Raw genomic sequence first — 12,484 nt, 5'->3', positions numbered from 1 at the left:
AATAGTAAAGCTCTCCCATTGCATTAGAAGAATGATTTGAAGGAATGACACTGCTTCCCAGGGGAGTTGCTTTGAGGATCAGTACTTATTTGGCTAAATGAGCTTTGACATGGAAGGTTTCTTTTTTTGCGTAATGTTCTTTAAATCCAGAATGCTAATACATCACATTTAGAGAACAGGGAGTGGGGGGAACAAACCTAAAAGGCAGTGTTTGCTTACTAATTACCTTCGTATCTCATCACTAGCAAAAAGTTTCATTTGAAAGGGATTTGAAATTTGGTAACTGGAATATCAGCAATCCAAATAACATAATGTGTTAAGGCAGGAATTAGTTCCTACAAATCAAAGACACCATAATGACTAAGAAAAAAGAAATCTTAAAATGGAAAACTCAAATTCTGTACATGTCTCCTGCCTGTGCTTTCTAAGGGGCTTCCTGCCAGGTGTCCCACATTGAGCCATGGAAGCAGTCTGGGTACCAGGCAAGGGCAGAGGGGGCACCTTGGGCAGGCAAGGTGAAAGGAAGGAAAAGAGCAGGGAGGGGAGCCCAGGAAGAGAGAAAATTTCAAATGCCTGGAGTGTGGAATTTCATTGGCGTACTTCCCTCTTTAGTAAGCCAACAGTCTGAACTATTCCAATTGCTGAACCCAGCATCAGAGAGGTGATGGGAGAGAAGCCAGGAGGGCAGCAGTCATACAGGCAGATCTCATTTTAACAAATACGATTATAACGAGCACTAATGTGCTTTGTGGATAAGGAGATAGCTCCCCTGGAGGAAACATCTTGTAAAAGACATGCTCACATCAGACGGATACTAGACTTACTGGGGTGATCACTTCTTAAGTTACATAAATGTCAAATTACTAGGTTGTACGCCTGAAACTACTATAATATTATATGTCAACTGTAATTGAAAAATAAAAACAGAAGACATGTGCTCACAAGTCCCTTTCCTTGAAGTCAATCACTTTAGCATGATGCTGTTGTGTGGAACTGTATCTGATATATTCTGAACAGTTCAGACAGATGAAAGTTGAAGAATCCTATGAAAATCTGACACGAAATGATGTTGGTGACCATTTTTGAGTTTAGATGTCTTTAAAGAATAAAATGATTAAAAAAAAAGTAGATTAAAACATGATCCCTGCTGTCTAGGCAGGTGGGGGTGGGGAGCAGGAAGTAAATTGCTGGTGTTTTAATCTAGCTGAGATGACAAAGGCGCAGGCCTCGGGTGAGGCTGAGGGATAGGTCACTGGGCTTGGAAGCCAGTCACGGGGCTTTGAGGGGTACTCCATAGATTGCCCCATGTGGGACCTGAGCTGAAGTGTTCTAACACAGACGAGGCCACCATAACACAATCTATAGTATTTCTGAAAATCACCAACATTTTGAATCAAATTTTATTAAGACTCAACTGTAGTCAAATTCTAAAACACATTATGAAAATCACTTTTATCTCAAATGTGTTATCTACAAAGACAACATTATGCAAACAAACGATATGGTCAAGCAAACTTTTAAAAACCAAGTGCAGTATAGTAACAAACATCAATTTCAAGAGGTTACCACAGAACACACAGGTGCCACTCAGTGTGAGCACCATGAACGTAGATTTGTGTCCCTCTCCGTACTAATGTGGCATAAAAGTTTCCACAAAAGACTCCATGATTTCTATTTAGTCTGATGGAAACAAAAATGGATAGAAAATACCTTTGACTTGTTTCTACACAGTGGGTCCAGTCATTTACTTCTGGAACTTGATCAGTCTTTTTCCAGGTGTATAAACAAATCTTTCCACACTCTAATCCTACTGCAACAACGTATCTGTTTTTAAGGGAGGAGGAAGACCGTGATTAATTTAGCATGAATTTGTAATCTCTACCATCACACTAAAGTAGCTCTTCACAGGGTTCCCCACTGTCCCAAGCTTATAAAGGCCTCTGGTTTAAAAGCACCAGCCCAGAATACGGTGCACTATTACCCTGTTTCCCTGAAAAGAAGACCTAGCCAGACCATCAGTTCTAATGCGTCTTTTGGAGCAAAAATTAATATAAGACCTGCTCTTATATTATCTCATATAAGACCCGGTCTTATTTTTCTATAAGTAAAATAAGTACCGGGTCTTATATTAATTTTTGCTCCAAAAGACACCTTAGAGCTGATGTCAGGCGAAGTCTTCTTTTCGGGGAAACATGGTATACTGTGCCCTTACAGGCCTCCTCTCCATCAAGGGTGCAGTTTTATCTGTCCTCCAATGGCAAAGTCCAAGAACCAGTGTTTCCCTGGCTGGCTGCAGGGGAGCCTCGTTCTACTGAAGACACTTGGTACAGAGAAAGCACCACAGTCCTGAATTCGGTAAAATAAAAACGTTTGGGACACACTCTCAATCTCTCTTTCGCCACTCCGAGTATCAATTTAAAAATGCTGGTGAGAAACATAAGCATTATGAAAAAACACAGCAGCTGGGACGCTAGAAGAACCCATGAATGAAAATGTAAGGGTTACATATTGAGAAACCAAGTGGTCCTCTTCAAGAAAATATAGAACGAAGATCCACACAGAGACTGACCTTTGGGCGCGGTTAAGCACGGGGCAGACGCTGACAGCTGTCACAGACCCACCCACGTCCAGGACGGAGGAGCAGGGGCCGATGCTGGGCTCCACGGAGTCATCGCTGGAGTCGCACTCACCCCAAACCACCACCTGACACACACAGATCACACTCTGTCAAACTTGCTCTTTGTAAAGTCCCCAGCAATGCATTAGAGAGTTTCAATGACATAGATAACACAAAATGTTTGCTCTGGCATTTAAAAAAAAAAAAAGCATATTTGTGTTCCAGGACTTCAGAGCATATTTCAAGCATCAAAGAGAAGCCACAGAGGAGCAGAGACCAGTCTCTGAGACTTCAAGACCCTAAGTGTGGCATTCAGAGACAGACTGTCCCTCCTGGAGAGTGACATGCTCTTTACACTCGGGAAACCAGTTCTGATCCAGTGAGCTTCTACCGATCATGTCCTCACTGGGGGACGCATGCATCTGCCGAAGAAGTTACCACAAAATATTTACGGGGAGCAATGAAGTCCCTGACTCTTCCTCTACACCACCCACTGCTGAGGACACCAACCCCACTGTCAGGAGGTCCTAACCTTGGTGACCCTGCATGAAAAATGAAGCTTCCCTGGAAGTTCATGCCTCAAGGGGTATGACTGGTCACAAAAACATGGAGAGAAAGTGAAACAGATAACACTGCAAAATGCAGGACCAAAGCAAGATTCCGAGCAGAAGGCTCTGTCCAAGAAAGTGCAAGTGCAGTGGATGATGCTTTGTCTTCCTCAGCCCTGACATACCCCTGACAGCTGCAGCTGGACCATCTGCTACTGGGTGTGACCGTGGACAGCAGAAGCAGTCCTGCTTCCTCAGCAGCTAGCACAGTGTAGGCAAACATAGGCCAGGGAAACATTAAAAAGGCAAGTGAACAGAAGTGAAGGTCTGAGTTTTAGAGGCTGACATTTCAGTGTCACTGCGTGACAACACGCCCACGCTGCCCCTCTGCTTCAGTAATTTGCACCAGGACTAGGCCTGGAGAGGGCAGGAGAGAAAAGGCAACTCAACTGCCTTGTCACCTCTGGTCTGCAGGAAATGCAGAAAAGGGAAATAGAAGAGCATAAAAACAGGAAAGACCAGAAGCCAGGAGCACATTCCCCAGAGAACATGGGTGAGTGTCAGAGTCAAGAACCTACTGTTAGCTAACTTGTTCTGATTTTTTCAAAGTTTGGATCTCACACACACACCCTACTCTGACCAATGAATGAAAAGGTAATATTCACTCATTATAGAAGAAAACAATCTTAATTCATACAAGTATGAAAAAGAGAAGTGGAAACAGTTTCGCCCCTCAGGCCCCCGGCTCTGCTCTCCTTTCTTAGTCTTGATCCATTTCATTTACTACTTTTCTCCCACTGGTGCCATCGGATGCAAGTCATGGGTCTTAAAGGTTTTCCTTTCATATTTGATATTTCAGAGAAATGTACTTACAGAGTTTAACAAGTAAGAAAATACATTTTTATGTATGCATATGGAAAACACAGACAGGAATACATACATCAGTTTTTAAAAGTTGTATCAGAAAGTCAGGATGTGTTTTCTATCCAAACATACCTGTGACAACATTATATTACATTTGAAAAATAATTAAGTTAAAAAAAGTTACCTTTTTGTCTCGACTTCCAGTGAAGAAAAACTTGCTGTCGGGACTCCAATCACAAGACCAAATAATTCTACTGTGCACAGCAGTGATTTTGTTGGTGAAGGCAAAGAGACTGAAAATTGGGTCTGAAAGAAGCACATATGCATGACTCACAAAACAGAGAAAGCTGTTTACTTGTTAGAAAGCTGTATTTAAGTGCCACATACATCATGTAATTTAGTATTCAATTTACCATATTTTGCCATGTATAATGCACTTTTTTGCCCAAATTTGTGAGGGAAAAATAAGGATGCCCATTACACATGGGTGGTACTAATTCCGTATCTATGTAAACGCTTTTAATTATTTTATTTATGCTTATGATTTAAAAGCGTAACTCTAGAAATCAATAACGATATCTGTATGCAAAATAATACCCTGGAATACGATAACTGGTTTTGTTGAACTTAATGATGAACTTGCGATGATGAAGAGTTCTTGGCCTTCTATGATGCGTAAATATCATAAATTTGTTACCAGTACATAAAATTTCTTGTACCTTGTATATTTCTTGTACCTTGTATAATTTCTTGTACCTTGTAAATTTGTTACCAGTACATAAAATTTCTTGTTCTTGTGTTTTGTAATTGTTACATAAAATTTCTTGTACCATAATGTTAAAAAATAAATGCTAAAATTCTTTTATAATACAAAAAAAAAGTACGTAAATATAAACAAATAAAAATTTGAATTAAAAAATTAAAACATAAGATTTTTTTTTTCCCCTGAAAGTTTGGGCCAAAAACATGGGTGCACATTATACACGGGAGCGCATTACACACAGCAAAACATGATATATGTGCTCACTTTTGCAACAGACCACAACTAGGCAGCTGACCCTTCACCAGAAGGCTATGGGCATAGAGTTATTTTTCTAGTAGGAAATGATTTTATATTGACTAGTCACTCTCTAGTGATGGATGACAAACATCTTCCAGGCACTTAGCTAAAGGTTCAATTTATGCCTATATAGCCAGATTTGCATATTAAGTATGGAAAAGAAGATTAAAGCACCCTTAAAAAATAATGGTTAAAACAAAAAAACAAGCTTAAAAAAATATTTTCCCTTGTAAGACTGAAATGTAAGGTAACTTCTAGCACTTTTATGGACAAAACCTAAAACATATAACTGCTAATGAGGAGGGAAGTGGAAGGTATCTATTAATCCATAATCCATAAAGATATAGCAAATTAATGGATATGTTATTAGTATCACTTTAACTTTTTAAAAAGTAAAGGTTGCATGTTAGGAAATCACTAGTTGCAAAAGAAATCAGTCTGTTCTAACACATATTGCTCAGTATGTGTCATAGTCCCTAGTATTCTCTAAAAGACAAGAAACTAAGAGACTATTAATAGGAATATCACAAGATTAAATTCAATGAAAAAAATAAAAGTAGGAGTAAACAACACAGATACTTTAAACACTCTCTAGATTTCACCAAGAAACCAGGAGAATAGGAATGGCCACTGCTGAAATAACATGAAGTTTTTCTTTTCTTTTTTTTTTCAATTTACCCCAGGCTCGCAGTAGAAGGCAGGTAGGTTAACATCTTGCCCAGGGGTCATGTTATTCACAGGTGGATGCCTAAAAGACCCTTGCCAATTATCAAATCGACAGGGGTGGGTAGGAAAAGGGTAAAGATAATGGTCCTTCTAAGTTTCGTTATTTAATTATATCGTCATTATTCCTGTCCCACAAAATCCTAACTTAGAATATGCCATCCATTGGGTTTTATGGTGGCATTCTATAACCATCTGCAAAATCGAAATTTTCTACATATAGATTTTTATGTTTCTTTAACTGTGATGTGTGAACATATGCCTCCCTGACTACCTAATCACAAGGAAGTCAACCCAAAGGTCACCTGCATTTAAATCTTACAGTGAAGGTCAAGTCTTCCTCAATTATAACAATTTTGAATGACTTCACGACAGTGAGACTCTGCCCTTCACTCAGTTATTTCTGTTTCTCTTCACTGAATAGCTTCTCCAGGTGGATAAAACGGACGTAACTGTTTCACCAATAATCTTCCCCATCAAAAAAACTATTTTTACCTAACTCAGGAGAGATTGTGTCCTGCCTCTTCCACAGTGACCAGGTTCGATCTCTGGAAACAGCTAGTAAGAACTTGTCATTAGGTGAGAAGGCCATCTGTGTGACAGTCAAACTGTGGAAAACTAAATTCTGCACCTGTTTCCAAGACGTAGTGTTCCAAAGAATGATAGCTGCATGCTCTTTCTTAGCTGCCTGTAGAACAGAGATGAAACAATGAAGCAATTTAAGTAGAAATCAGCTGAAAAGAAAACATTTAAAAAATAATATATTGTTTCCATGGTTATATTTTATGTGTCTGTGTAAATGTAAAAAAAAAAAAAATTCTAAGGAGATACATACTACAACCAAGTGTAGTCTCTGGGAAGAAGATTGGGATTAGAAAAGCTGAATCATCAGAGACTGATGCTGTAATCACAATGTTTCAACGTTTTACAAGAATATATTTGTACATTAATTGTGTAACCAATAGTTTGGAGACTTTCACTGCTCATTAGTCTGGAGTAACAAGGACCGACCAGATTTACTCTCTTGTGTGGAAAACTAAAAATCCAGATAAAGTACATGAAAATGATGGCACTCCAAAAATAGGAGCTATCTGGCAACAAAGAACACTGGTCCCTGACAGATAAAATGTATCACAGAATGGAAAAAAAAAAAGAACACCAATGAACTCTATGACAAGTTCAAGTAATTAAATACAGATGTAATTAGAGTCTTCAAAAAGGATGAGAAGAAAAATTACTTAAAAAGATAATGGCTAAAAACAATAAACTTACAGATCCAAGAAGTTCATAAAATCCAAGCATGAGAAACAGGAAGAAAACAATACCAAAGATAATCAAATTGTTTAAACTAGCAATAAATATGATATTGCAGTTAAGAGAGAATAAAACTCATTACTGAGGAACAAAGAAAAATTACAGAAGACATGAGAAACAATGCAAGTCAGAAGAAAATGGAGCAACATCTTTAACGTACTGAAAGGAAAACTAACAATTCTTTACCCACCATAAATATCATTCAAAAATGAGGAAAAAAATACATTTTTCAGACAGGTAAAAGCGGGAAAAAATTCATGACCAGCAGAATTGCCTTACAAAGAATGTTTTTTAAAGTATATCCTTTTTGGCAGAAGGAAAATGGCATCTGATGGAAACTTTTTTATTATTTAAATCTCTGTAACAGATAATTGACTGGTCAAAGTAAAAATAACAATATATCACGGGATTTCCATGAATAAATAAAATGTATAACAACAACACACAAAGCAGGGAGAAATGAAAGTATACTTCTGTAAAATTCTTAAAAGTTCTATAAACTTGTTACATGAAACAGTGCAATATTACTTAAAGGTAGACTGTGGTAAACTAAACATGCATACTATAAAATGTAAAACAACCAATAAATAACACAACAGAAAGTTATACCTAGGGCAGACGGGTGGCTCAGTTGGTTAGAATGTGAACTCTGGGCAATAGGGTTGCCGGTTTGATCCCTACATGGGCCAGCAAGATGCACCCTCCGCAACTAGAATGAAGACAACGAGCTGCCGCTGAGCTGCCACTGAACTCCTGGGCAGCCAGAGGGCTCAGTTGGTTGGAGCATGTGCTCTCAACCACAAGGTTGCCGGTTCAATTCCTGCAAGGGATGGTGGGCTGCTGTCCTTTGCAACTGAGATTGAACAATGGCAACTGTACTTGGAGCTGAGCTGCGCCCTCCACAACTAAGATTGAAAGGACAACAACTTGATTTGGAACTGATGGGTCCTGGGAAAAACACACTGTTCCCCAATAAAGTCCTGGAAATGCACACTGTTCCCCAATAAAATCTTGTTCCCCTCCCACAATAAAATCTTTAAAAAAAGAAAAAGTTGTATCTACCAAACAAGAAATAAAACTGAATCATAAAAAGTAATCAATTAATCCAAAATTGTAAAATGGAACAAAGAACAGATGAATCAAGGAGAAAACAAGTAACAATATGATAGATTTAAATCTAACCATATCAATTATATTAAGCGCACATGGTCTAATAAACTCCCCTATTAAAATGAAAGGTTATCAAGATGAGTAAAACAGCAAGACTCAAATATATGCTGCCCCCCACAAAACCTACTTGAAATAAAAGAAAACAAAGAGCTTAAAAGTAAAATAATGGAAAAAGATACAAAACTCAGAAGAAAGCTGGAGTGGCTATATTAACAACAGACAAAGTAAATTAAAAAGCAAACAAAATTACCAGAGATAAAGATGGTCATTTTATGATAAACTAGTTAATTAATCAAGAAGATAGAGCAATCATAAATGTTTCAACAAAAGAGCTTCAAACAACATAAAGTAAAAACTGATTGAACTGCAAGGATTAAGAGACAAATCAACAATTATAGTCAGAGATTTCAAAATGCCTCTCAATAAAACCGAAAGGATAAAGACTTGAACAATATTATCAGCCAATCTGACCTAGCTGATATTTTCAGAACACTCCACCCAAAATAAACAGAATCCATTCTTTTCAAAGTGAACATGGAAACTTACCAAGATTAAATTTCAAAGGATTCAAATCATACTGTGTTCTCTGACCACAATGAAATTAAATTAGAAATCAGTAACAGAAAGATAACTGGAAAACACCCAGCATATGGAAAATAAATAATACATTTCAAAATAACCTATAGGTCAAAGATGAAATCAAAGGAATATTATATTTTTTATTTAATGAAAATCAAAACACAACATTAAAATTTGCAGAATGCCTCAAAAACAATACTTAGAGAAAAATTTATAGCACTAAACACCTATATTAAAAAGATAGATCTGAAATCAATAATCTCAGCTCTACCCTTATTTAACTAGAAACAGAAAAGAAAATGAAATCTAAGTAGAAGAAAGGAATAAAAATAGCAAAATTCAATAAAATAGAAACATGAAAAAAAGTAGAGGAAAATCAATAAAACCAAAAGCTGTTTCTTGGAAAATATCAATAAAATCATTAAAATCCTAATCAATCCCCAGAATGCTTCTCCCACCAAAAAAAGGATTGAAAAAAAAAAAAAAAAAAAAAAGATGGTGTGAGAGAGAAGACACAAATTGCTAGTAGCAGGAATAAGAAAGGTGATAATACTACAGATTATTCAGATATGAAAAGGATCATAAGGGAATATTTTTAATAACTTCACGTCAATAAATTTGACAACTCAGATAAAAGAGACAAATTTCCTGAAAGGTACAAACTACAACAGCATGCTGTAAAAAAAAGTGGATAACCTAAATAGCCCTGTATCTATTGAATAAATTACATTTGTAGTTAGAAACTTTTCCACAAAGAAAGCTCCAGATCAGTTGGCTTCACTGGTGAGGTCTGCCAAACATTTAAAAAAGAAATAACACCGATTCTATACAAACTCAGTATAGATTTTAAATTTAGATTTATATAAATTTTAAATTTCAGCAAATTTAAATAAAAATAGTTCTATGAGGCTATCATTACTGATACCAAAACCAGAGGAAGCCATTATAAGGAAAGAAAACTATACAGCAATACCCCTCATGTACTATATATAAAAGTTTGAAACAATTTTTAGCAAACTGAATCCAACAATATATAAAAAGATAATACATCATGAGCAGGTGGGGTTTGATTTTAGGAATACAAAGTTGGTTTACCTGATAATCAACATAATTCATCATGTTAATAAACTAAAAAGGAAGAACCATCTGCCATGTAAATAAAGAAAAAATATGTGACAAAATCTAACATGCATTCCTGATAAAAACTCTTCTCAAACTAGGAACTATAGGGAAATTCTACAACCTCTTAAAGAGGAGTCATGAAAAATCTATGGCAAACATCATTCTTAATGGACAAAGACTGAATGTTTTGTTACTGAGATAAGAAATAAGGCAAGGATTTCTGCTGTTACCACTTCTATGTAACATTAAGACATCCATATAGGAAAGGAAGAAATAAAACTTTCTTTATTCATAGACAATATAAGCATCTACGTGGAAAATCCTACAGTATATAGAATAAAGCTTCAAGAAGTAATAAATAAGTTTAGCAAGGTTGCAGGATATAAGATCAATATACAAAAAGCAACTGTATTTCCAGGTGAGCAACAAGTAATCAGATTAAAAAAATATATGAAATAAGGATCAGTCTGACAAAATACGTGTAAGACCTGACACCAAAAACTACAAAATATTCTCGACAATAAAATTCTAACATTGGGAAAAACTCAGTGAGAGGTATAAACAGTATTCTATGTACTATCTCTGCAACTTTTTGTGAAATCTGAACTCATTCTAAAATAAAAGGTTTACAAAAACAAAAAAACCATTACTGAGAAATTAAAGACCTAAATGAATGAGAGGCATACTGCATTCATGTGTCAAAACTCAATATTGTTAAAATTCTCCCCAAATTGATCTACAGATTCAATGCAGTCCTCATCAAAATTCCAGCAGATAGTTAGTTAGAAACGGTCAAGCTGATTCTAAAATTCATATGGAAAAGTAAAGAACCCAGAGTAGCCAAAATAACTTTAAAGAGTAACAAGAGAGTTGGAAGACAATTGCTTCCTAGTTTCAAGATGTATTACAAAAATTTATAGTTATTAAGAAAACATGGTATTGGCATCAAGACAGAAAAAAAGATGAATAGAAAAGAATACAGTCCAGAAATAGACCCACACATATATGGACAGCTGATTTTTGACAAAGGTGAAAAAAGGCAGCAGATGAAGGGCTAGTCTTTCCAACAAATGATGATGGAACAACTGAATATCCACAAGCAAGAAAAATCACCTTTATTCTATACTCCATGCCAATGGCAAGAATTAAAGATGTGTCATTGGTCTAAAAGTAAAACTTAAAATCTATGAAACTAGAACAAAACAGACCTTTGAGGTAAGCAAAGATTTCTTAGATACTACACAAAAAGCACAACCCAATACAGAAAAAACTTGGTAAATTATACTGCACCAAAATATACAATTTCTGTTCTTCGAAAAACACTCTTAGGAAAATGAAAAGACAAGCCACTAGGAATAATTATCTACATAGCATATATCTGATAGTTTTATCCAGTGTATATAAAGAACTTTTCAAAATTCAGTAAAGGAAAACAATCCAATAAAGAAATGGGCAAAAGATTTGAACAGATATTTCATCAAAGAAGATATACAGGTGGAAAATTAGCACATGAAAAGATGCTCAACGTTATTAGTCATTAGGGAAATGCAAATCATAACTACAATGAGATATTAACTATTAAAATGGTTGAAAAGACTGGCCATATCAAATGTTGGTGAGGGTGTGAAGCAAATGGAACTCTAATATACTGCTGGTGGGCTTACAAAATGGTACAACCACTCTGGAAAACAGTTTAGCAGTTTCTTAAAAATGTATACAGCTACCATATCATCAAGCAATTCCACTTACAAGTATTTACTCAAAAGAAATGAAAGCATATATCCATGCAAACTTGTACACAAATATCCCTAATGGCTTTATTGATAAAAGCCAAAAACTGCAAATAACTCAAATGTCCATTAACAAGTGAACAAATCGACAAATTGTGATATACATATAAAAGGGAAAATTGCTCAGCAATAAAAAGAATGAACTATTGATACAGGCAACAACATGGATGAATCTCAAATCATGTTGAATGAAAGAAGCCAGAGCCCCCTACCCCCCAAAAAAGTACACACTGTATGATTCCATTTATATAAAATTTTAGAAAATGCAAAGTACTCTATCATGACAACAACAACAAAAAAACAGATTAGTGGTTTCCTAGGGAAGGGGCTGGAGAGGCAGGAAAGAAGAATTACCAAGGGATAGAGGAAATTTTGGGGGTTGATAGATATGCTCATTATCTTGATTGTGGTGATGATTTCACAGGTATAAACATATGTCAAAACTTATCAAATTGTTCACTTTCAGCATACAACTTATAAAAGAACACTAACGATACCTAAATAAAGCTGTTAAAAACATTAGTTTAAAAGAAAGATGCATCTAATCATTTGCTCTATCAGTCAAAACAAAATGTGGGACTGGCACCCCCCATTCAAGAAATCCAGCTACCGTGAGGTTGTGCCTAGAGGATAAAGCTACTAGAAGTTTCCATGGGTCATTTACCCTTCTACTGAGCAGGTGAGTTTATACAAATAT

General features: G+C 36.0%; 1 protein-coding gene across 2 annotated transcripts in view; it reads right to left on the bottom strand.

Moving 5' to 3' along the window:
* ELP2 (elongator acetyltransferase complex subunit 2) overlaps nt 1–12,484 on the bottom strand; it is a 37,800-nt gene that overhangs the window by 1,607 nt on the left and 23,709 nt on the right. For both annotated transcript variants that reach the window (XM_019740818.3, XM_074340123.2), the window contains 4 exons: nt 6,308–6,500; nt 4,214–4,335; nt 2,570–2,703; nt 1,711–1,824 (listed from right to left, as the gene is read on the bottom strand). In XM_019740818.3, the coding sequence (XP_019596377.3) occupies nt 1,711–1,824; nt 2,570–2,703; nt 4,214–4,335; nt 6,308–6,500 (563 nt within the window). The remainder of the gene's footprint in view (nt 1–1,710; nt 1,825–2,569; nt 2,704–4,213; nt 4,336–6,307; nt 6,501–12,484) is intronic.

Source organism: Rhinolophus sinicus, chromosome 4 (genome assembly GCF_057876585.1).
Source record: "Rhinolophus sinicus isolate RSI-liver-muscle chromosome 4, RSI-T2T, whole genome shotgun sequence".
In the NCBI taxonomy this organism is placed as follows: Eukaryota; Metazoa; Chordata; class Mammalia; order Chiroptera; family Rhinolophidae; genus Rhinolophus; species Rhinolophus sinicus.
This window is presented reverse-complemented; position numbering and strand designations above follow the sequence as displayed.